The 25,920-nt window shown below is 39.4% G+C and overlaps 1 protein-coding gene across 8 annotated transcripts in view; it reads left to right on the top strand.

The window, feature by feature from the left end:
• The window catches only part of myo6a (myosin VIa), a 63,161-nt gene that overhangs the window by 2,616 nt on the left and 34,625 nt on the right, over positions 1-25,920 (top strand). For 6 of the 8 annotated variants that reach the window (XM_073855698.1, XM_073855697.1, XM_073855695.1 and 3 more), the window contains exons 2-4: positions 14,235-14,358; positions 21,001-21,070; positions 21,155-21,228. In XM_073855698.1, the coding sequence (XP_073711799.1) occupies positions 14,242-14,358; positions 21,001-21,070; positions 21,155-21,228 (261 nt within the window). In that variant the 5' untranslated portion in view covers positions 14,235-14,241. Of the gene's footprint in view, positions 1-14,234; positions 14,359-18,413; positions 18,496-21,000; positions 21,071-21,154; positions 21,229-25,920 lie in introns of those variants that run through there. The other 2 variants (XM_073855699.1, XM_073855693.1) reach the window with 2 other exon arrangements.

The raw sequence follows: 25,920 nt of genomic DNA, 5'->3' as shown, positions 1-25,920 counted from the left end.
TTGAAAACTCCAGAAACGTTCAAAGCTGCGATTTGGCACCATTTCGGGTTCAGAAGCAACGCAGAGAACGAGCTTGACAAAAGCAAAGCAATTTGCACAGCCTGCCAAATGGAGGTAAAGTATTGTGGAAATACTACTAATCTCAGGAACCACATGATGCGGTCATCAAGACATCATATCCAAGCCAGCCACCGGATCAGATCGGATCGAATCGAATAATGATAATCGATTCGAGATCTTGAGAATCGGAATCGAATTGATTCTTAAAATTTGAATCGAAACCCAGTCCTAGTAATAATACTGCTACTTTCTTCCAGTGAAATAAACATTTGACGGTATTGATATACATGTTAGGTTTGAATGCAGATTAACTGATATTAAGCAAAAACCTAGTTTTCACCTACAGTTGTTTGTATTGTTTTAAATATGCTGACAGTACATCGACTCAGTTGCCAGGGGCAGAGTAACAGGAGGAAAACTGATAGCTTGGTCAAAAATTCATGGAGTCTTAAAGGTCCTCAGTTGTGTTTTCCCTTTGTTAATTTATCATAGTGTTTGTCTCCTATCCACAATGGCTTTTGTAAAAAGACCATGGTAAGCAATATATGTAAACCATGGATACATGTACCATAAGTCTCTGGAAAGAAATGGAAACTAAACACACAGACTCTGAATATAAGATCAAAGTTTAAAGCTGACCTAGTTAAGCTCAATCCTCTAAAATAATTCATATGTTTCACCCGTTGTTATTTTCTGTGTGGTTGGGTCTGTCTTGGTCCTTTGTGGTGAATTCAAATGGCCTGTGTGCTTCATGTGTTTCTAATGAAATTGATCTGTGAGTTGAAGCACCTGCTCTACGTTGTAGAGAGTCGTACAAATAAACGTCAGCGCTGCATGGTTCAAACTAAGGCTGGGTTTACACTGCAAATCTTGATGCCCAATTCCTGTTTGTTGCCTGTATCCGATTGTTTAGTTGACCCGCTTACATCATCTTTTAAAAGCGACGCGTATCTGATATCAGCATTTACACTAAACACTTGGCAAAACAATTGAAGGTAGACATACTGACCCAGAACAGCTTAAAACACAGAGGAAGTAAAATATTGTGATATGCAATGCACACAGAAAAAAATATTATACAAGATTATAGAGATTTATTTCTGTAACAAATAGGGCTGGGTATCGATTCAGATGTTCCAGATCAATTCGATTTCGTTTGACAAGCTATCAAATCGATTCGATTCTGGTTCTCGGGTCGGTTTTTATACTTGATTCTCGATTCAACTCAATGAATGTAGATTTAATACAAATACTATATTAATAAAAAAGAACAGTGAACAGCAGTTTAAAGTGGGGAATTGATAAAAAGAAATTAAAGCCACAACACTATCGTCGTCGTCTTGCTTGTGAAAACTAAAATACTTACCTCTGACTTTTTATGTGAAGGTGGTATCAACGTCGACGAAGCATCTGAAACCGCCCATTTTAAGCACTGAATGAATGGATGACATTCTCACTTCTCGCTCCTTGGTAACATCGCGCAAGGCAAAAAAGAGGGTGACATCTAGTGAAGAAGACTAGTGATGAGATTAACGTTAATCTTACGTTTAATGTTTGCTGAAATAAATATGAAAGAAAAAAAACTATTCTGCTCTTTGAGAATCGATTTTGAATCGACCACATTTAAAAAAAAAACGATTAATCAAAAAATAAAAATGTTTGCCCAGCCCTAGTAACAAAACTTCAACCTTACTCCATTAAGTTAAGCAGTCGTCCTCCATTGCGCTGCTATGAAGAGTCATGCGATCACGGGTGGTGTCCACCTGAGTTGACGTCAATATCCAGCGTTGCCTTTTCAATGACGGTTTTTCCTGCCTACATGTTAGTGGGTCATCCGATCACCCATATGATGGAATTGAGTCACTTTAAACATACAATGCAAATGCGGCCTAAGAAAAGCTATTGTAAGATGCTGTTTTTACAGGATCTTTATGGGATGTGTATAAATGCAGATTTTGGAAAACATTGGCAGTGTGAATTAACCAAGATCAAATCCTGGACACATTTTCTGTGTATTTTCTGCAATCTGTGTGTGAAAAGGGAGAAGGCGGAGCTTGTGTGTCACATGGCAGCTGGTCAGAGTCGAGCAGGTCCAGTGTACCTGAGCAATAGCCTTGAGATCCGCTGTACTGCCGTGTGCCCATGCACACCCTGTGAGCTTCTGGATTGCATTCAGTGAAAGTAAAACCAGCGAGTTAAATCAATCCTGGTGTCGTTAAATGTCTTGTGTATTCTCTAGAGTTTATTAAACAAGACAATTAACTAAAGATCACAGGCCCCAGTTCTTTGTGCTGTTGGCTGTATTTTTCAGCGTTGACAGCATTCAAATATCTTCACTCCGGGTAGATGAATACCATGGTAACTCTGCATTGGTCGCACACAGTGGTTTGAGATTTTCATGACGAAGCTTTCACACACCTGTTCAGCGAACTTTACCGAAGCCTCAGGGTTCAACTCAATCCACTTATGTGCTGTATAATCATTAAACTCCATGACCCAGTCATTCCAGTATTGGTGATAAGTTAAGACTGTAGGATTAAAACCTTTCCCTGTATGTTAAGTAGTATATTGAGGTTTAAACTGGCCTGATCGCTCTTTAGTGAAGATGGTAAGAAACTTTAGTAGGGTTTGAAACAGAAGCACTGTGTCACAAGCATTAAGACACAATAAGACTTCCAAATAAACCTGTTTTTTGTTTCAGGAAGCTGCACTGAGTGAGAGGAAATTTTGTTGTCGCTTGGTTTTAAAGGGCAGGACTTACGGTATTTCATGCATTGTGATTTATTAACACAATTAAATAAAGATATAGTTTGTGAAGAGGAGTAGAAGTGGAGTTTTGGTGTGGGTGTTTGTTTAATGCTGGATTTTGTTGAAATGGTGGGGGGGTCCCAACCGGGTCATGAATCTTAGGCGGTAAGTAAAACTGCATCAGATGTCTGTGTTTTGTTGCCAGTCTGCAAGTAAGTGCATGCAATGTTAATGACATGAACATATAGTGTATTTTAAGTATCCAGAGATAGTGGGATGATGTTTTGTGTGTGTTGCTTGCTCGTGACTCGCTTCGCCCGCGGTAAGCCTCGAGGGGGTCGTATTTTTCCGGTAACGATCTGTAGAGCTGATCTGTCTTTTATAAATCTGATAAAACTAAAGACTCTTCAAAGATTTGAAGGATGTAATACTACTCCATAGGTACTCAAGATTAACATGAGATCAGAAGAAACAACGTTATGTGTTGTGGGAGCTTTAATTTGGATGCTGAAAACGTATGAGTAATTCCATGCAAATGTCAACCATAAAAATTTAGTTTCTACTAAAAGTTTTTATTCATACTGAATGATATTTCAGATGCCAATGTTTGTGTATTTTAATTCACAAAGTATGTTGTCTCCCCAAAACGGTTATAAGATTTTAATAAAGTATTAGTAATTGTTGAAATTAACATTGACAAAGATTAATAAATGCTGTATAAGTGCAGTTCATTATTAGTTCATGTTAACTAATGTACTTAACTAATGAACCTTATTGTAAAGTGTTACCGAAACAATAACACCCAAGTTAAGCTCTTTAAAGAACAAATATTTATTTTAATTTAATGAGCACCTATTATCCGATTGATCATTTCCTTTGGTTGGTAAGGACGCACTCACACTATCCAAACTAAACTGTGTCCCCCCCCAGAAGCACGCACTCGCATACGTCATTAAGGTTTAATATTTCGGGTTTAATTTCAGAAAAGCAACCATAACATTTCAAGGTAAGAATGAAACTACAATGGTTGTATGTCTTGAAAGAAATAAATCTTAATTTACTAATGTATTTTAACTGAAATGTGAAAACCTCGATGATGTATGCGGTCGAGCAACGCGACTTCCGGAGAACGCACCTGAAAACATGTTCGGGACGTGTCCGACGGAACTGGCATGAATGGCCACCCTGTTATTGATTCAAGCCTGGGCACGCTTTTGTCTTTAGCATGTGTGTGCAGCTCAGACATTCACGTAACCCTGTTTTTACGAAGGCAGATAAAGCTGAGTGGTTGTGCAATTGACGTCTCTCCTTTTGAATCAAGCTCTGCCACGATTTTTGATCACACTGCGCATTCCTCGCCCAAGTTAACCGCGCTCGAGCCCACCTCTGCAGGCTGGCCAGTGCGCTATTAACCAATAGTGTGGATAGTGTGAGTGTACCCTAAGTATGTATTAGTACATGTTAACGATATGCAAAAGGTACAAATTCCAAAGTAAACTATGACGCGAGTTATCGTTTCCAACTTCTTTTTTCAAATCTTTTTTTTTTGGGGATACAACAAACACACAGATTGTATGCAACAGTTTTTTTCATTTCCGACTGACGTCAGAGGTGTTCAGGCCAATCACAACACAAACGGAGGACACTGCGCCTTTTAGAATGATGAGATTTGTACAAAATCAACGCGTTTCAGGGAGACAGGGCATAGAGAAGCAACAATAAAGTATGGTATATGGAAAATGTGTTTGAACCATAAACCACGCAAACACATTGCATTACACAAAATACACAAAATAATGTTGTTTTTAGCAAAGATAGGTGCTCTTTAAAGGGATGCTTCACTGATTTAGCATTCAGCTTTGTATCAGTAGAAACCTGGCAGTATTTCTGAATGACCGTGTTTCCCTCCCTCATGTCCTCCTGAGAGGAGAGATATCTGTATTTTGGTTCTGGAAAAAAGTCCTTCAATGACGCAAAATGACGATATCATCATTTTGCGTCATCTGAAGACTTTTTGGCCAGAGGCAAAGACTACAGACAGTAGTAGGAGGAGCTATTTCCGCATGTTTTCAACCAGCCCATAAGGGTTGGACTGCCGAGTCCATTCGGAAAAGTAAGAATCAAAACAAGAGTCAGCCATCTTTAATCTTGGCTAAGGCTCTCTCTTTTCAGCAGTAAACATTTATAACAACAGGCAATAAACAGTGTCCGCTATCTTAGTTTTGAAGACGATATGGCAGAAAGGGATTTTGAAGATCTCGTGGCTACACGTACGAGCCACAATACAGCGACTGACGTGCTGTTTCGTAATACAGTTATGTCTTTTAACTAGTGCAGTGCCTCTGGATAATCTGTTTTTGTGTGTGTTTTTAGTAATTGTTGGTTTGGTGTGTTTGAGTGCTCATTGTTACAATTACACGGCAAAAGTTCAGTGACTTTTATTTGTGCATGGTAGAAAGAAAATACTGATACTGACATAATGACATACAAAAAATGGAGAAATGGAGGCCAGAGTATAAAGTGAGTATTTTGTTTGTTTTCCACATCTGTCAGCCAAGCTATGGTTGTTATATTTACCTCTATAAACCGGCAAATGATGGAAACTTATTACTTGTCCTTTCCTGGTTTTGACTGTACATCCCGTTACAAAGCAACTTATCACAATTTCGATGGAAAAAAGGTAATATTTAAAATAATCTATCAACTAACTCGTCATAGAGACTCACGTTAACCGGTGTCATTTCAGTTTACGAGTAAACTTGCTAGTAGCTAGCCTAGTTGAATGACCCTCCCTCCTACCCTCTCAAACCGGTAGGCGTGGCCTGGTAGAGCAGCAAAGCAATACATTATGGAATTTGGTGTTTTTCATCCACATGAGCCAAAAACACATTTTCTGGCTGTTCTCGGCCTAGAAGACACCAAAAAACTTCACATTTTCTACTACATGGTGACCCAATGTAATAATATATTCATATTTAAATTTGGTGAAGAATTCCTTCAAGTTTTGTATGCACATTTATGAGGAAAAACATTTTTGAAATTTGCACTTAACTATGGAAAATAATTAAAAAGGCTTTATAACTTTGCATGGGCATTTAAGCAACCAAATATTGACATTTGAGATTGAGGTATGGGTAAAACTTTACTCTCATAATTAGGTTGACATTTGGATAGAATTGCCTATGTATATTTCCCTCATCTAAAATAGAAACCATGATAGACTGATATTTTTCTGATGTCTGAAATTGTATTTTCATTTTTGACTGAAAATATCATATCCATAACGCTGGATTTGCTCACATAGCACCATGCCTGATTATGATCTTTGTTTTTTTGAATTATTAGTTGTGTGTAATTGTAACTGGGACACATTTAAGTTTTACTTTATGATAAACTTGACCTCAGACAGCAAAGACTGAGTTTTCAATAGTATCACAGTCAGTGATTTTGTGTAGATCTGTATGTGACCTTTCTGCTTGCAAACAGGTTGTGTCACTTCAGACTGTTAAGGATTATGAGAACATTTTGCTGCTTTCATGTTTATATACTGCTATAAATTTAGCCTTGAGCATTCTTTACTTCTCTTTGCGTATGTTTAACTGTCAAAAATGTAGTAAACTTAGTTTCCTGGTCATGTGTATGTTATAATGTAGAAACTTCTGCCACTGATTAACTTTATACCAGAGCTGTCACACCACGGTAAGATCTTTGACATTACTCCGAGAGTTTGACCTGTGATTGTGGTCAATCTTTAAGCCATCCTCACAAGAAAAATCTCTTAATGCTGCACCACTAATATAGACACAGAGATATAATGTTTCATTAACACCTGTTGTTATTATAATACAGCTGACTGCACCTACAGTAGACCTGCCCTCTGCCTCGCCCTTACAATCTTTTATATTCAACCTTACCCCATCACTTTCTCTCCTTGTGCTTCTCTTTCATCTTGTCTTATTTCCTTATCCCTTCAGTACAATAGAAACTAATGATTTTTGCAACTCTCCTGTGTAATTTATAAATATGAAGATACAGTCAGGAAGGATTTTAATATTCTCTACTCTTCCTGGTCAGGTTTGGGATTAAAGGTTTTACAGGAAAGCTTTTTTTGCTCTTTTGATATTTACTTTATATCTGAAACCATAATTATAATGTAATATAATATAATTGGGACACATTTAAGACATTTGAACTCATATTTTGCCCTTAAATTTAAGCACACAGCTGAATAAAACAAACTTGGCAATACAGAGTGAGTGAGGGAGAGAGAGACTGAGGAAAAGAATGCGTGAAAGAGAAAGACAGAAAGCGAGGGAGTGGGTGAATGAGAGAGAGAGAGAAAGAGAGAGAGAGTGACTGAGTTTTGAGTTGAGTTGAGTTGGGTGAGTGAGTTGAGTTGAGTTTGTGTGAGTTGAGTTGAGTTGGGTGAGTTGAGGTGCATTGAGTGAGTTGAGTTGAGTGGGTGGGTGGAGTTGGGTGAGTGAGTTGAGTTGAGTTGAGTTGTGTGGGTGAGTGAGTTGAGTTGAGTTGGGTGAGGTAGATGTGTGAGTTGGGTTGGGTTGGGTTGGGGTGAGTGAGTCAGTGAGTGAGTGAGTGAGTGAGTGATTCAGTGAGTGAGTGAGTGAGTGAGTGAGTGAGTGAGTGAGTGAGTGAGTGAGTGAGTGATTCAGTGAGTGATTCAGTGAGTGAGTGAGTGAGTCAGTGAGTGATTCAGTGAGTGAGTGATTCAGTGAGTGAGTGAGTGAGTGAGTGAGTTGGCTGGGCAAGTTAGTTGGGTGGGTTGAGTGATATGGATGGAGTGAGTGAGTGAGTGAGTAAGTGAGTTGGGTGACACTGAAAAGATGACTGCACCAGCTCAGTCTTTTTACAGTCGTATGTTATGTTGTTGCAAATATTGCATCATGCACAGTTGCTATAATTGCGTATGCAACAAAAGAGGACCAAAAGATTGAAAAAAAGTTCACAGAGCAGTCAACTGATGTTTGATGTCATTTGCCTGCCAGATTTTGCGGCGCTGCATAACGTCGAACACACTAGACAAGATTAACCCCTTAGGTATAAAATTTTGGTATCGAACCACAATTTTTTTTATACTGGATAGTATACTCGATACGGTCGGTACCTAATGTATGGAATACAATACCCAGCCCGAAGTAAGTAAAGGAGTGAGAGATGAGTGAGAGGTTGAAGGTGAGGAAGAGAAAGTGAGGGAGAATGAGAGTGAGTGAAACGGAATGGGAGTGAGAGAGTGAGAGAGAAAGACTGAAGGGGAGTGAAGAAAGTGAGGGAGACTGACTGAGGAAGAGTAACTGGGAAAATGAGTAAAATAATGAGATAGATATGAGAGTGACATAAAGAGTGATAGAGAGCGAGAGAACGAGTGAGATGGAGTGAGAAAATTAATGAGAGAGAAAGACTGAAGGAGAGTGAAGGAAAGTGAGGGAGAGTGATTGAAGAAGAGTGTGGGAAACAATATGAGGGAGAGAGTGAATGAAAGATTGAGACAAAACTGACGGAGACAGACTGACAAAGAGTGAGGGAGAGAGACTGAAGAATAGTGTGGGAAACAGAATGGGAGGGTGAGAGTTAATGAAAGAGTGAGACAGACAGTGAGGGATAGAGACTAAGGGAGAGTGAATGAGTGAGAGACAGAAATGAGAGAAAAACGAAGCAGCTATGAAATTAGATTTGAACAGCAGAAAGTTTTGTGTTGAGTTTTTTTCACAGCAGGCCCACATCTCTCCCACCCGCACAGATCTGACCATAGACTGAGAGCTCACTGTCACAGCACATGAGATCATGAAAGGACTTTGTATTGGCTGAACAAAAAAGCTTGTAATAAAACATTCAGCACCACTCATCCTGTCCCAGTAAATATATATGACGTGAAGGTGAAGCTTAAAGTTTTCTGTGTCTACAACCAATTCACTTCACTGAAAATATTTTCCAGAAGTTTACTTAGGAAAGTTTAAGACTTTTCATGGGATAAACTTCAAATATTACACAGACGTATTACACAGGCGTTCAGGAATCGGATGGAGTTTGATGTGGGTGTTAAAGCTCCTACAGACCTTCAGACAAACACATTTGAAAGTATTAGTTTGGCCAGAAAACTGAAGCCTGAACATTTTCCTCAGCAAAGTCATGCAAGTTTTAGTTGTTAAGTGTGTCCCTTTATTTCAACTTACAGTATAAAATATACAGTGGAGTAAGTAAAGTTTGTTATTTCCACTAAAGCTGTGCATTACCTCAGCAGGACAAATGACCGACAGTACAATCACTTCATGCCTTTATATGATATTCACTTTATTTCAGCAGTATCACATGACAGCGAGTCATTTATTCTTCCCCCTCTCCCTTTCAATATGTTGTAGTTTATACAGTATGCAAATTTTCTTTTCGCTTGATAACCAAATCGTCTACTTACTTGTACACATAGTTTACATCTACTATACTTCACATACACATTGTTAGCGCAGTAGTCAAGCACAAAGGAAAATCTCCAGTCTTCATAGATGTCACTTTATAACATTGCACATGTATTTCTCATTATAACTATGCATTGGTAAAAATTGTTTACCTGTCTCATGTATTGAGATGTTTAAAGTAGTGTAAACTGTGTTCATTCACATAAATGGAAATGATTAGACAGCAATATTCAGAGGAGATGATGGGCTGTGTGCACACATCCAGTGATGTTCAATAAACTTTACAACTGTGCCAATAAGTTACTTTGTGAACTTTGGCCTTTTTGCCCTTTTCTTGGCCATCTTCAAGGAACTTTTTGAGACTGAAATTGAAAGTTTTAAAGGTCTTCTGTGTCGTGTGGTGATGACATACTGTAATATCGTGATGCTCGTGTTGTGTATACAGTACCTGCATCCCGAGGACGGGAACTGGCAGAACTGCCAAACTGGTTTTGGCAAAAGGTGGACGTTGTATTCAAAACGTCAGTCAGCAGAGACAGGCAATGTTTATTGTATCAAATTTCCTCCTATGGAAACATTAGATCATAATGTCATCTCTAATCATCTGAAACTCACATTCAACCATGCACAGGATTGTGGGATATGCTGTCATAATCTGACAAACTTGGTTTTTTGCTGTGCTTGAACATAAATCATTTTATTGTATATTTCATCCTTTGGACACAGTTGTAATTTTAGATTTATTCAGTAGTTACAAATAGTTTAGCATTTTCTGAAGCAATATAGGGCAGAAACTTTGTCGGCTCAGGTTGACAATGTATTTGAGTTTGAAGAAAAGTACTGCTTAACTTTAATGGACATGGACGTCTTGTCTAGCAGCCTGTAGAAAACCCATATAACTAAACCCAACCTTAACCCTGAAATGACTGATATGTCATATTTACAAATAAATAACCGCAATGATTTTCTCATGTTGTCGTGTTATTCATAGAAACTTTTGTGTTACACAAAATCAACACAAAATGACTATAATGAGTTAAAAGCATAACACAAAAAAAGTTTATGAGCCGCTCAACAGGAATGATTGTATCCGGTCATAAAAACATCCTTAGGGACAGATCAGTATTCATCAACTTTTGTGGCGTTTACTGTACGTCTATCAGCTTATGTCTTTGGTCTGTAGAGTAGTTTACTGCTAAACGTAATGACATGATCTTGTAGCAGATTGAAATGCATTTGACTGCTATGGTGGGAATTTTTGTAAAAGTTTCATTGGATAGATTTGAGGTGTTGGTTTTTATTTCTGTTAAAAAAAATCTAATAAATGAGTGACCCTGTTTTGGAAATCACCTGCTGTATAGTGCGTGTATTAGTGTATTGTGAGCTGGGTGTATTTTGTTAAGTGTAAGTGATATATGTACAAAGAAATGTATGACTCGTGGTTTAATTGTAGTTGTTCAACAAGATCTGAGTAAATTATGTTTGTGGTTGTTGTTATTATGTCATACGTGAACAATCATACAGGTTCAAATTACATTTAGGATGTAATATGACTGGACTCTTATTCATACTGCACCCTACCGGCATCTAATTCAGTACGTACTGTCACAATATGTGCTTTTGGATGCATGTTCTCCGTCTACTTATGGTACTTTTACTAAAACCTGTATGTTTCAGTAATACAAATTTGTTTCTATTTCATACGATAACTTTAGTTTTAGAAAGGATGTGTTAATTTTTGTGTTAATCTTTTGTGTTAAGCTTTTAACAACACATGTGTAATTTTAACAAATTATGTCTCATTTTCTGTTGATTTTGTGTTAAAAATAAAACACAGGTTGTGTTAAAAGTAACACAAAATGTGTTGTTTCAATAATTACACAGAGATGGGTGGATACTGGGGCAAAGCATTTAGTGTGTTGTCCCAGAATCAACACTAATGTGTTGTTTTTAACACATCCGTTATAAGAGTGAAGCTGTTGAGATTTCTGTCCAGCATGATGATGTCCTCTGATATAGACGTTTTCATCGGACACACGCATGTGGCCGAAATAAACACATATTTTGGTTTCCTAAAGATGAGTGGAGACAATTATAATGGATCATCGCTATGTGAAGGGAAGTTTGTCAGCCGATCTGTAGTTAAGCAATATCGCTCGAGTAGGAGTGTGATATAGCTCTATATCATCACGGCTGTGATTAGGCCAGAGGCACGAGGCCGTAGGCCGAGGACGCAATCACAGCCGTGATGATATAGAGCTATATCACACGACTCTGAGAGCGATATTGCTTTTATACAACAGTTCGACGGCACACGTTTGAAAAACGAAAACTAGAAAACAACAACGGAGTTATTTTAAAAGCCTCTTTGTTTGAGAACTACTTCTTCCGCCACGGATTTGAGGGCGGCCAGAGTGACAGGTAAAACTTTCCGCTGCTTTGAAGCTCATAATAACTCAATGGACGGAAAAGCCGTTACTTTATATTACTGTTTCTTGGTAACAAAGTGTAGTTTTAAGATTAGTTCAGTCGAGAATGTATCTGTATTATATTTAAATCTGCAGTCGATTAGTAAAGATAGCGCCTGTTTGAACGTTTGCTTAGTGAGATTCGGTACGTATGAGAACCAAAGCATGAGCGGACATCAGTGTTCACTCGCCCCGCTGACCACCGCCCTCTCTGGGCTACATCTCTGAAAGGGATTCCCTGGCTCTCATGATGGCCTTGTTTGTTTATGATCGTCAAAATGAGATCAAATCAGCAGTATTTGGTGTCATGATCAAACTTTTACTTGATTTCTTATTCATATTTAGTGTCTTTTGTGTTGTTATTGTTTTGGCGCGAGGTAACAGTTAATAAAACTATATTTATATAATGTTACTATGGCTTTCTCATTTATTCTTAATGCGATACGAGCACTCGATCATTACCACTAAACTTTGTTCCCGTCAGCACTATACAAAACGGCCTCTTACAAGTGTCAGAGAGATGTTTTTGCATGCTGCTTATAAATATACAAGTGGCGATATCTCATAACATGTTTTAATAGTCACGTCACGATAAAGTAAATGATCAATGTCCACATTTAAAAGCTGCGGTGCTTACCTGCGGTTCCACTGTGTTTTCGCATTCTGATAAGAGATACAGCTCCAGAAAAAAACGAGTGTTTATATTCCTTTTTCCAAGTGTTAATCGTCCACACGATGTGACAAGACATTACTCCCATTAACTTTAACGTAACATTCAAGAGCGCTGATCTTTGACGGAATAATAACTTCCGATTGGGGATTCACAGACTGATTTATGAGCTAGTAAACTAATGAGACACACGGAGAGAGTTTAACAGCGCGTCTGTGTTTTTCCATTCAGAGATGAGCCTGCTTAGGACCTCCATTCACTAGGTGGCGGAATGATACGAAAGGTGAAGCGGTTACAGTGCCGTTATCAGCACAATATCGCATAGCTCTTAGCCAATTAGATTCGAGAACCAGAAAGAACTGTTGTATAATTAACATATACGATAGCTTTTACACAGTAATGTTAGTTTTTGATATGCTTTAGATATGGTAACTACGGTAATCTACTTGTAATTAATTTAGCTTGTTATCAGAAATAAACTACTCTAAAAGGAATCTTATTGCTATTAATTCTTTGCATAAGTTTACCGGAAGTTACATTTGCTCCATGAAAGCCTTGTTCCTGCTGACAACGTCTATAACTTGATTCAGATTGAAACTTCTGTAGACGTACAAAGCAGATGTACTGAAAACACTTTTCAGGAGCAAACACACCTTTACAAAGTGCTTCAATTTATTAAAAAAAACTCTTCGGTTCATGGGCAATATACAAATATTATATGTTTCATATTAATATAATATATTTGTATATACAAATATTATATATTCATATTTTTCCCCGCTTTCATTGACTTCACCAGAATCCATTCTGATCATAACTAACAAACATTCATTCAATTTCTGAATTTTTAACCCTTTAAATACTAGATTTTTTACATAATGCCAGATTATGCTAATAATCTAAACTTCTATAACAAAAATCAAGATAACTTTTTATCTCTTTACAAAAACAAGAAAGGTACACATTTAATTTTTTAAATGAAATATTTAAATCCTTGCCTACAGATTAAAAACATTTTTATACAGAATGCATGATTTATGTTAAAATGGCACACAAATTAAAACTCCATGCGACTGCAAGTGCACAAGGGTTAAGCGACTCTCTCCATCTCTCTTGCACGTTTGATAATTTTGATATTCAGGTTAAATGAGACAGTGTGTGCCCTCATTTTTTTTCATAGTTTTGAAGCTCCTGTTTTGAAATATGCCGTATCCTCCAATCTCAGTCAGTAAAGATCTGCTCTTTAAAGGTCATTGGATGATTTGAGATGAGCAAGATGCATGTGTGCATGTATAACGTCTACTGTTTACAGCATTACAGTAATCCAAGATGTTACAAAAGCCTGATCTACTGTAATGTTTCAGTATTAGGTTTCTTTTGCCTGTTGAAGTAAAGGCTCATTCAGTCTTCTCTAAAGATTTAACCCACAGTCAATGTTGTACTTGTCTTCCTGGGCTATTGTCATACAGAAAGATTTATCTTCATCCAAGAGAGGTTTGTGAGCTCTCTCTGTGTTCGGATCCATCAATCTTACTCTCAGTAGTAATTCATCTTTACTGACAATCATCTCAATACATACTGCTGATAGCACATGAACTCTCACCAAAGATTTTTATATAAAATTAAAGACAGTAGACTTCCGTCCTTGTGTTTGATATACATTTCTAATAATGATTTTGGTGTTTTTGATACATTCAGATGATACATTTGATACATTTATAATTGTATATAAAGTTATCTGTAGGAGTACAGTATAATGCTTAATGTCAATAAGTTATTATGAAGTTACAGTCGTTCCCAAGGTTTTGTTTTCATTGCCCTTCTTTCTTGCAAAAAAATGATTATCGTTTTTGTGTTCAGCAGTGAAATGGATGATGGGAAGCCGGTATGGGCGCCCCACCCCACGGATGGGTTTCAGCTGGGCAGGATTACAGACATCAGCACTGACAGTCTGACCATTGAACCTCTTAACCAGAAAGGAAAGGTGAGAAACTTCAACACAAACAAAACACAATGCATGAGACAAACATGAATCACCTCATCTTCAGGGTTACTTTAATGTACTGTATGACAGGTAGATGTGTTGGATTATGGTTGAAAGTAAACTTTGCAGGACGGTGGCCATTCAGGACATTTCCTTCATTTTGTAAGTGTTAAAGAGAGAGTTCAGCAAAAAATGAAAATAGTAGCAAACAGTACAAACGGTGAAAACGGGGTCCATGACTTTCAAGTCCAAAAAAGTGCCTCCATCTTTCACAGAAGTAATCCATGCAGCTCCAGGGGCTTAATAAAGGCTTTCTGAGGGCAGCTTCCAAACCATACTCAAGCACGGTCACATATGCAGTACCAATGACGTCTTATATGAATGATTACATTACCAGACCATCAGGGCAGCAATAATTTGTGTAATTTACAGGACATTCACAAATTAAGAATAGAAAAATGGCGAAATGTTTGTACGCTCGTGTCGACATGCACCGTGCGTTAATACATTTTTTTTTGTTTCATTGATAATATTAATCTGTCATAAATTCTTAAGGGGATCGGCAGCGCTGCGCCGTTCTAAAAAAATCGAACACATTGCTTTCTATGAGTATACGCACACCGGCGCTGCCAGGTGGCGCCTGTACGCGCCGCCCAGCTGTGACTCAGGAAGTTGTTCAAATCCCTGTCGCGCCACACAGCGCCACTCACATAGTTTAACATTAAATAACATCATATTTGTCCCAAATCATTAAGGATTAACATTGGTTGCTAACGTATATTTTGCATTTTGAAGTAGACGCTATCTGACGAAGCTCGCACTATTTAATGTGAGACATCCACCTTTGTACCTAAAAGGGTGCATATTAGTACCTCAAAGGTAGCTTTTAAATAGTCCCTGTACCTTTATTTCTACCTGCAGTGTGTTTGTTTTTGGTTTTACGTGCTGTGATGTCTGCATTTAGACTCAGAGTTTTTAAACCTGTTGAAAATCATTAACTTTTAATGAGTAACAGTGAAATGTGCAGTATATTGTAGGGCATTTTAGAGAAATCTGTATTTGTGGACAACAAAACCAAAATAGTGGGACATTCAAGTAGTATCTGAAAGTTGAATAAATAAGCTTTCTATTGATGTGTGGTTTATTAGGATAAGACAATATTTGTCTGACATCCGTCTATTTTTAAAATTTAGAATGTGTTGGTACAAAATCCAAAATATTAAGAAAATCGCCCTTGAAGTTGTCCCAAATGAAGTCCTTTGAAACACGTATTACTAATGATAAATATATTTCTGATATATTTACAGTAGGAAATGTACAAAATATCTTCATGGAACATGATCTTTAAGAAAACGTATCTTCTGATTCACGATTTTACATTTCCTTTGGTGTGTAGGTGTTAGTTCATGTTAACGATATGCAAAAGGTACAAACCCTAATTCAAACGATGACACGAGTTATCATCTCCAATGTAAATCTCTTGTCTTAGACTACAACAAACAGATTGTAGGCAACAGTTTACTTCCTGGGATTGGTGATGTAGTAAAGACCGACATTATCATAATTCCTCCCGCTTTGACTCGCAGTTAAACTTAAAGTTAGCATTGCATTATGAGCGAATCTTTCAAACATGGGAAGGAGCGTCACATTTCCGGCTGACGTCAGAGGTATTCAGAACAATCACAACGTACAGATTAGCTGGCCAATCAGGGGGACAGCGCTTTTCAAATCAATGAGTTTTGTACAAAATCAGAGCGTTTGAGGAAAGCAGTATAGACGGTTTCAGCAGTAACAACATAAACAAGCGGCTTTCGTGGTCATCACGTAACTTCTGGTAAACTCTGCAAAGAATAAATAACAACAAAGTCCTTTTAGGCCCAATCCCAATTCTACCCCTTACCCCTTCCCCTTTCCCCTTCCCCTTTGTTTCACGCGTTCACGTGAAGGGGTAGGGGTGTCTCAATTCTCTTTTGGCTGAAGGGGAAGGGGTAGGGGTAAGGGCCAGATAGCCCTTCAAACGAAGATTTTTCAGGACCACACTTCAGATGAAGGGGTATGATAAATTTCCAATATGGCCCATAAATTTAAGTATTTTTGGACATTAAAAAGTATTTTAATAACAAATAATCACTTGTTTTATGTTGCCTTTAATCTTGTGTTCATGTATACGGTATGTTCTCAGAAAAAAGATTTGTAAATATCGCCATGAAAAAAAGTTTGCTAATGTTATTGACCTTGTGATAGTTCCACAACATATATTTTTTAAATAATTTCTTGTAATATTAAATTTTATTGTATTATTACATCGGAGCATCTATGACGTAGGAGCTAGCAACGACTTATGATGACGTGTAACGGTCTAGTAGTGGTGTCCCATTTCTTAGGGGAATATTTTCAGCCCTACCCCTTGACACTCTGTTTCAAGGGGCAAGGGGTAGGGGTAGGCGTAGGGGTAAGGGCAAGGGCAAGGGGGAGGGGTATAAAATAGAATTGGGATTGGGCCTTAAAGTAGTTGGGTGATTCTCACGAAAACTTGGTTTTAAAAAGGTCAAGCATGAAAATGTAAAAATTGCTTAAATTTACTTTTTTCCCACCAGACATTGAAAAACAAAGTCTGGAGTAAATGGGAACATTAATTTAAAAACTTTTACTTATCATTTAACACTTTTTGTAAGATAATTTAAAAAATTAGTCCTAAAAAATCTCATTACCGCAACAGTCAGAAAACATCAACACTGACATATTTTCAAAATGACATGACAAACCTGAAAGAACATAATTTGGAGATTCTGCACATGCATTTAAAATCGAAGTATTATGCTTCTATTAATTAAATTAACATTTAATAAGCATCTGTTGCGGTAATGATGATCAAAATGACGTGTAAGCATTCTGACATGACAATATTTCAAATTAACTGTAAAAATAATGATCTTACCTGGTAGCCATCTTGAAGTAACTGGTCCATGTGCTTGGTCACTCAAAATCAAACTTTATTAAAATTCTGTATGTGTGCTTAAACTGTTCTCAAAAAGTGTTGCGGAGGATGAGAACATCAGGCATGGACTCATCATTTTCCTAATTTTTCTTCATTATTATTATACATGAATATTCAGTAAATATTTTTTCTGTCATCTAAAGTAGTCTAGCAAAACATCCATTTATTTTTTTTTGCTTAATATTTTTGTGTTAATTTGATTAAATTACAACATAACGCATGTTCAAACACAGCCGGACACATTGCGGTAATGAGAATTTCAGCAGAAAATGAGATAAAATTTACAATTATAAATTCTTATGTTGAAATCACACATTGTGCAAGGTAGAACACAGTATTGAGTTAATTCTGATGCTTTTTAATGTTACTATTTTACACATTTTAAAGCTAAAATCATTAGTGCCGTGGTGTTTCAATGGTTTCGTGAGAATCACCCAGTTGATTTATATAACAAGCTAAATAAACAACAAGTAGATTACATAGGAACCCAAAACATTTGTTATTTTCGACGAGGTATTTGTTTAAGAGTTCAGTTTCAGCAACTAGTCAGACCATTAAACAAACAGAAACCGGAAGTAAAGTTCGGACCAGACTGTATCTGGAGCTACAAAAATGTACGGTATGTGGAAAATAAACCACGCAAACACGTATTATACTAAATACACAAAATAACGTTGTTTTTAGCAATGAAATAGGTGCCCTGTAATATCTTAATGATTTTTGCCATACAAAATCTATAATTTTGATCCATACATGTATTGTTGGCTATTGCTACAAATATGATTTATTTGTGTGTTTTTTTTATTAAAAAAGCAAAAAGTTAATTATATAAAATAATAAAGTTCCCACATCCAGAATTTATTCTCTGTAAAACCTACAATATATACCAAGTGTTGCTGATTTTCTCTTTGTTTATCAAGGAATCTAACAAAGATTGAAGACCTCTGCACTTATCATATCATATTACTTTAGCAAACACTTTATTCATTTCATTTTCCTCTTATCTTTCTTACCAAAACAGTTTTTTACAGTTAGCATTTTACAATTGTGTTTTCAGACTGGCTGCACAAACATCTTCTTCCTCAGATGAAGTTCAGCGCTCTGTGGAGCTTTACAAACATTACAGCGGCAAAAACCCTGTGTGTGTGTTTGAGAAATGACAGGACAAAGTGTTGTGTAGTATTACATCTAACCCATGTGATGTGTGTGCTGTGTGATGTCGCCAGGCTGGGATGCCACAATGGGCTGTTTGTTCACATGCTATTGTGTGTGTGTACACGCTACTGCCTAACAGGCCCGGATTGGCCATAGGGAGAACCGGGAGGATTCCCGGTGGGCCGGTCTGTTTTTTTGGCCACGAGGGCCGGTGTCATGCCACCGGGATGACGCGTATTTGCGGGTGAGAGATGTCCCCGCCGCTTTATGCACACGTTGATTGTGTCCCGAGTCCCGACCACTTATTGGAAGAATTCTTGCATTAGGGTTCATTGACATCTAAAACGCATGGGAAACGCAGGACGTGCCGCTGTCTTCTGGTTTTCAAAGCGCTTATTTGAACACGAGTTTTGTTTCAGACGCGTCTATATTGAGTGCGCTTGCCGGCCGCGCGTCTATATTTAAAATAAACTTGAGCGCGTCTTTTGAGTGCGCTCGCCGCCCGCGCGTCTATTATATTTTAAATAAACTTGAGCGCGTCTTTTGAGTGCGCTCGCCGCCCGCGCGTCTATTATATTTTAAATAAACTTGAGCGCGTCTTTTGAGTGCGCTTGCCGGCCGCGCGTCTATATTTAAAATAAACTTGAGCGCGTCTTTTGAGTGCGCTCGCCGCCCGCGCGTCTATTATATTTTAAATAAACTTGAGCGCGTCTTTTGAGTGCGCTCGCCGCCCGCGCGTCTATTATATTTTAAATAAACTTGAGCGCGTCTTTTGAGTGCGCTCGCCGCCCGCGCGTCTATTATATTTTAAATAAACTTGAGCGCGTCTTTTGAGTGCGCTTGCCGGCCGCGCATCTATATTTAAAATAAACTTGAGCGCGTCTTTTGAGTGCGCTTGCTGGCCGCGCGTCTATATTTAAAATAAACTTCAGCGCGTCTTTTGAGTGCGCTTGCCGGCCGCGCGTCTATTATAATTTAAATAAACTTGAGCGCGTCTTAATACAAACGGGCTGGCCTCTAAAAGGAAAAGAATTTACAAAACGTGTTTTTTTATCCAAGTCATAGATGAATTCTCTATGAATAGTCATTATTCATCGTTTATTGCAAGAGGAACAAAAATCTATTTGATGCAAAACTCATTAGTTTATTTGAAAAAAGTAGTTTTAAAAGTATATCCATGATGTTTTCTTTTTTTTAACACAATGTAGGCCTACGTTATTTAGCAATAGACATGATCTAAGTACTAAAAAAAGATACAGATTTTTTCCATTTGTTTCCAATGCATACTTGATAAATCTTGCTTGTGTATTGTATATCAGGGGTTTCCAAACGTTATCAACCCAACAGTTAATCTCAAGACTCACCGTTTTTTAGAAATAGAAATATAGAGGAAAACACAAACCCATTTGTTTCCTTTAGTTTTTGAATAAGTTTACTTTAGTAATATTATGGCCTTATGGCAGGGCTGCATGATTATGGCAAAAATTATAATTGTTTACTGCATTTGCACAGAATATGAAATTATATATTTGAAAAATACAGTGAATTGCAAGGCTGCAGAGAACAGTGCACTACTGCAGACTTATACTACTGAGGGTTTAAAGATATTATTTTAATACTCAGTCGTGAACTAAAGTGGGCCGGTCTAAGGCATGAAACTCCAGGGCTGAAAATGAGTCCCACTCCGGCCCTGCTGCCTCACATCAGGATCCAAGATTAAAAAGACAAATCTTGATTGCAACCATATTAAAAACCAGAAAGCAGCTACTTAAAGGATTACTCCACTATTATAAAAAACAATTCTGATAATTTACTCACCCCCATGTCATTCAAGATGTTTATGTCTTTCTTTGTTCACTCGAGAAGAAAGTCCACTATATGGAGAAAAATCCTGGAATGTTTTCCTCAAAAAAATGTATTTCTGCTCGACTGAACATTTTTTTATGAAAGTGGAATATTCCTTTAACATTAATAACTTTAACATTTATTTATTTAGCAAACACTTAATTATTTCAAAACCTGCTATCCTATGGTTGGAAATACTCTGGATGAGCAAATGCAAAACTTTAGAGCATAAAAAATAAAATTCACATTTATTAATTAGAAAGATGCCTTTATCCAAAGCATCTTACAATGCATTACAATATCATTTGTTATGAGTATGACTTGACCTTCTGTGCTGCTAACACAATGCTTTAAGGAATGAGCTACAGGAACATTCAGAATATCTTAGCAATGCATTGCCACCCAACAAAACCCAAGCATTGTTTTTTTCCCACAGACAAGCACCACTCACCATTTCTTCAGAGTAAAAAATGAGTTTTTCTTTAGATAATGTATTCATACAGAAGTGAAGATTGCTAAAGGCTCAGATTTTTCATGCATGTGCATGCATGGATATAACAGCATGTGGACAGTGTCACACATGAGAATTAACACAAGCTGTCTGTCATGTTTGCTGTATGTTTTAACATTGATGTGAATTGCAGGCTTTTCAAGCTCCTGTCAGTCAAGTCTTCCCTGCTGAGGATGATGTTAACAAACATGTGGAGGACAACTGTAAGTATTAATATGTTTAAAAGAAACACTCCTCTCCGCTGCGTGTGCACGGTTGGGTTTAATGTTCTTCTGTCTGTGTCATAGGTTCGTTGATGTACTTGAATGAAGCCACACTTCTGAATAACGTCCGTGTGCGCTACAGTAAAGATAGGATATATGTAAGTATATTCTCTTATACTTATTTGATCAGTATGTTAATATCACATGTTGTCAGGCAAATTAACAACTGCATAGCAACCACCCAGAACATCCCAGCATCCAGACTACCAAAGCAACGCCTTAGCACCATTCCAGAGCACAGTTTGATCTTGATGACATTGTTCACATTAAAATATAAAATGCAGCAGGGATGACATATTTTTGTAAGAAAAACCAGAAAGCGAGTTAGGATTTTAGCACTTCCGGTTCCATTGTCCGGAAGTCAATGGCTGCGTTTCAATCAGCTCCCTTGTTCAGTAGTCAGGAAGTCAGCCATTTTAAGGGCTGTCTCAATCGCAAAATCCTTCCAGTGCTCTGGAACATTTGTTTCCTAAAATTCTCCACAATGCAACGCAAAACCCAGTGAGCATCAATGGTCCCTTACCAGAAACATGGGCACAATTTCCAAGAAATATTCATCCACAGAGTATTTCCTTAACAGGAAACGTGTAAGTGTCATAAACTTTAGTTAAACACAGAGCTTATTTTTGTGATAATCCAAAAGTCTGTGGGAAAAATTAATGGGCTTTTTTGCGAGGCAACCAGTGTCCCGCTAAGTAACAGGTTGGCAGTGCTGGTTCTAGATGTTGGGGGCCCTAAGCAAACCTTTGTGAGGGGCCCTTTTTCAGTGCATTCATAAAACCCATTCAATGTTGCTGTTAGTTAGTATATGTGTAGTAGTACACATAGTGTATTATACACAAAGCTGTATATTATTCCCATATGCAAATTACTTTGAAACCCTGAATGATACTTGCTGATTATAACATGAAACATGTATTTGCTGTAAAGCTGTTTTGATTTAAAATGTGTTGTGAGAAGCACTATAAACTAAACCTGATTTAAATTTAAATTAATTTAATGAATCAAATTAAATATAAATACATAATGTTAAAACAGTAAAAAAATTAACCATTTAAAATGTTAAAACAAACAAAATAATTTTGAAATTGGAAATCTGTACTGGATCATTATTTTGAAAAGATTACACTGCTTTGTTTGGCAATACTAACAAGACTTTAAAATATACCTTCCTCTTGTTCCCTTGCTTCACGTTTTTTGTTGGATAGCTGCGTTTAAAAGCAATGGTGGCCATATAATATGCGCACCGTTAGCACATCACTCCGTGGCCGTATTTCAATGTGAAGGCTGCAACCTCCGAAGGTCGCATATACGCGCTGCATACGTCATCAAGCTTGGTTTATTTAAGTTAAATAAGCATTTCATTTGCAAGTCATTGCATATTATAACAATTAACGTCTCGGTTACGTATGTAACCCTCGTTCCCTGAAGGAAGGGAACGGAGACGTCACGTCGTGACCGACGAATTGGGAACCGCTTCGCGGGTGACCTATCTACTTCGAGAACTATCAAAAACGCCAATGAACTTGGCATGCAGGTATTTGCATAATGCCGGCGCCGCCCCGCCAGGTGCGTATATAAGGCACAGGTGCATAATACCAAATCAGCTATATTATTGCTGAGAAGCCGAGCAACAGTGCCCGGCCTGAACAGCAATGGAACAGCAAACTGTGGCGACGGGACGTGACGTCTCCGTTCCCTTCCTTCAGGGAACGAGGGTTACATACGTAACCGAGACGTTCCCTTTCAGTCGGTCACTACGACGTCACGTCGTGACCGACGAATTGGGAATCCCTACCAAAACGCCACTGCAGCTGAACCCTTCCAGTGCCTGCAAAAGCCCTCCGCCCTCCACATAAGGGGCGGAACCTAAGGCGAAATGCAGAAGGCCGGTCACTACCTGTTCCTTAACCCACGATAGTGAAGCAGCGAACTGGGAGAAGCGTCTAAACTGAGCGGAGCTAGAACACTGCGGAAGCCATCCCCTAAGAAGGTTAAATGGATGACATAAAAATATATGAAACAACCGACAGGTTGCTCAAATAAAGTCTCTGAACAATACATGGTATGTTGAGAGATGCAGAGCAGGCTCTGCTAAGGAAAAACGTGGAGGATTAGAACCCCACGGACTATACACACAAATGAACCCCACGTAGGGGACAAATGTGGATGCCTAGCCTACACAGGTTTACAGAGAATACATCAGTGATAGGTTGACAGCGGATGCTCCGCAACACCAGCTATCAGGGCGGTGGAGGAGAGGCAAAAACAGTTTTTTAGACGTTTTTGCCCCGATGGCCTTCCATAATGGTGCAAATGTGCAGCACCAAAATAGAGGCTCCAAGCCGACACACGAGCCGACCCTCGGCATTCTTAACTAGTTAGTAGAAAGAACCCGAGTGGAAACCGGTTCGACACGAACACTATAGAATCTTGTGAACGTATTAGGTGTCGCCCAGCCTGCAGCTCTACAAATATCTGTTAGCGAGGAACCGCGAGCCAGTGCCCAAGATGATGCCACACTGCGAGTAGAGTGGGCACGTAAATTAAATGGACAAGGCACATTCTGCTTTTGATATGCAAGGGCTATAGTATCCACAATCCAATGGGACATCCTCTGCTTGGTGACAGCTTTTCCTTTCTGCTGACCACCGTAACAAACAAAGAGCTGATCTGAGGTCCTAAAACTTTGCGTCCTGTCTATATACACACGTAGTGCACGAACAGGACATAACAAAGCCATGGCTGGTTCTGCCTCCTCCAAAGGCAGTGCTTGGAGATTCACCACTTGATCTCTAAAAGGAGTGGTGGGAACTTTGGGCACAAAGCCGGGCCGGGGTCTCAGTGTTACGCTGGATGCAGCCGGCCCGAACTGAAGGCACGATTCATCGACCGAAAATGCATGAATATCCCCTATCCTCTTAACAGAAGCCAAAGCAAGGAGAGTTAAAGTTTTCATTGTAAGAAACTTAACACTCACACTATGCAGAGGCTCGAATGGGGCTTCCTGGAGTGATTTCAGCACCAAGGACAGGTCCCAAGGAGGAATAGAGGGGGGACGCGAAGGATTCAGTCTTCGAGCGCCTCTGAGAAATCTGATGACTAGGTCGTGCTGACCCACTGTTCTACCGTTTACGGGTGAATGGTGAGCTGATATCGCAGCGATATCGACTTTAATAGTGGATGGTGACAGCCTATTCTCCAAGCGACGCTGGAGATATAAAAGCACAACACTAATCGGGCATTCTCGGGGGTTTTCACTTCGGGAAGAACACCAGTCGACAAACAGGTTCCATTTAAGCGCGTAAGCCTGTCTCGTAGACGGCGCTCGCGCAGCAGCAATAGTGTTAGACACCTCTTGCGGTAAATCACTCATATCCTCCGTGCCCCGTCCAGAGACCACACATGGAGGTTCCACAGGTCGGGGCGCGGGTGCCATAATGTGCCCTCTTGTTGAGAAAGAAGGTCCTTCCTCAGGGGAATCTTCCACGGAGGGGCTGTCGCGAGGAGAGAGAGTTCTGGAAACCAGCTCCTGGTTGTCCAATACGGTGCCACCAACAGCACGCTCTCCTCGTCCTCCCGGATTTTGCATAAGGTTTGCGCAATGAGGCTCACCGGAGGGAACGCGTATTTGCGCATGTTTCGCGGCCAGCTGTGTGCCAATGCATCCACGCCGAGCGAGTCGTCGGCTAGTGAATAGAACAGGCGACAATGGGTCGTCTCTGGGGAAGCAAACAGATCTATCTGCGCTTTGCCGAAACGTCTCCAAATTTGCTGAACCGCAATGGGGTGGAGTCGCCATTCGCCGGGACGCGCAGCCCGAGAGAGCGCATCCGCCTCTACATTGAGCGTGCCCGGGATGTAAATGGCACGAAGAGACCTCAAATTCTTCTGACTCCAAGTGAGGAGGTGACGGGCGAGATGCGATAGGTGACGCGAGCGTAAACCGCCTTGACGATTGATGTACGCCACGGTCGCAGTGTTGTCTGTACGAACTAATACATCTTTGCCCCGTAACTCGTTGCTGAAACGGACGAGCGCAAGATATACAGCCCACATTTCCCGGCAGTTTATGTGCCAATGCAGCTGGGGTGTCGTCCAGACCCCCGAAGCCGCAAGCCCATCGTACGTGGCCCCCCACCCCGTGTCTGACGCATCTGTGCATACTATCGCGTGCCTGGAGACCTGTCTCAGAGGCACACCGGCTCGGAGAAACGCACGGTCTGACCACGGAGTGAAAGTGCGACGACACGCAGGTGTAATGATAACACGGTGAATGCCGCGCAACCACGCTCTCCTCGGGACTCGATCGTGAAGCCAACGCTGAAGCGGTCGCATATGAAGCAGTCCGAGCGGAGTTACAGCTGCGGCTGCCGCCATATGCCCCAAAAGCTTCTGAAATTGTTTCAGCGGGACCGCGCTCTTGCTCTTGAATGTATTCAGGCAAGTCAGAATCGACTGTACACGCGCTTCTGTTAGACGAGCTGTCAAATCGATCGAGTCCAGTTCCATACCGAGAAAAGAGATTCTCTGCACGGGGCAAAGCTTGCTCTTTTCCCAGTTGACCCGAAGACCCAAACGAGCGAGGTGTTTTAAAGTTAAATCTCTGTGATCGCACAGCGTCTGACGTGTTTGAGCTATTATTAGCCAATCGTCCAGATACGCGAGAATGCGCACACCTCTCTCTCTCAGGGGTTGTAAAGCCCCCTCCACTACTTTGGTGAATACACGGGGCGACAGAGAGAGCCCGAATGGGAGGACTTTGTACTGGTATGCTCGCCCCTCGAACG

This window comes from Misgurnus anguillicaudatus, chromosome 18, assembly GCF_027580225.2.
Source record: "Misgurnus anguillicaudatus chromosome 18, ASM2758022v2, whole genome shotgun sequence".
Taxonomy (NCBI): domain Eukaryota; kingdom Metazoa; phylum Chordata; class Actinopteri; order Cypriniformes; family Cobitidae; genus Misgurnus; species Misgurnus anguillicaudatus.
The sequence above is the reverse complement of the archived record's forward strand: the minus strand, read 5'-3'. Positions and strand labels throughout refer to the sequence as shown.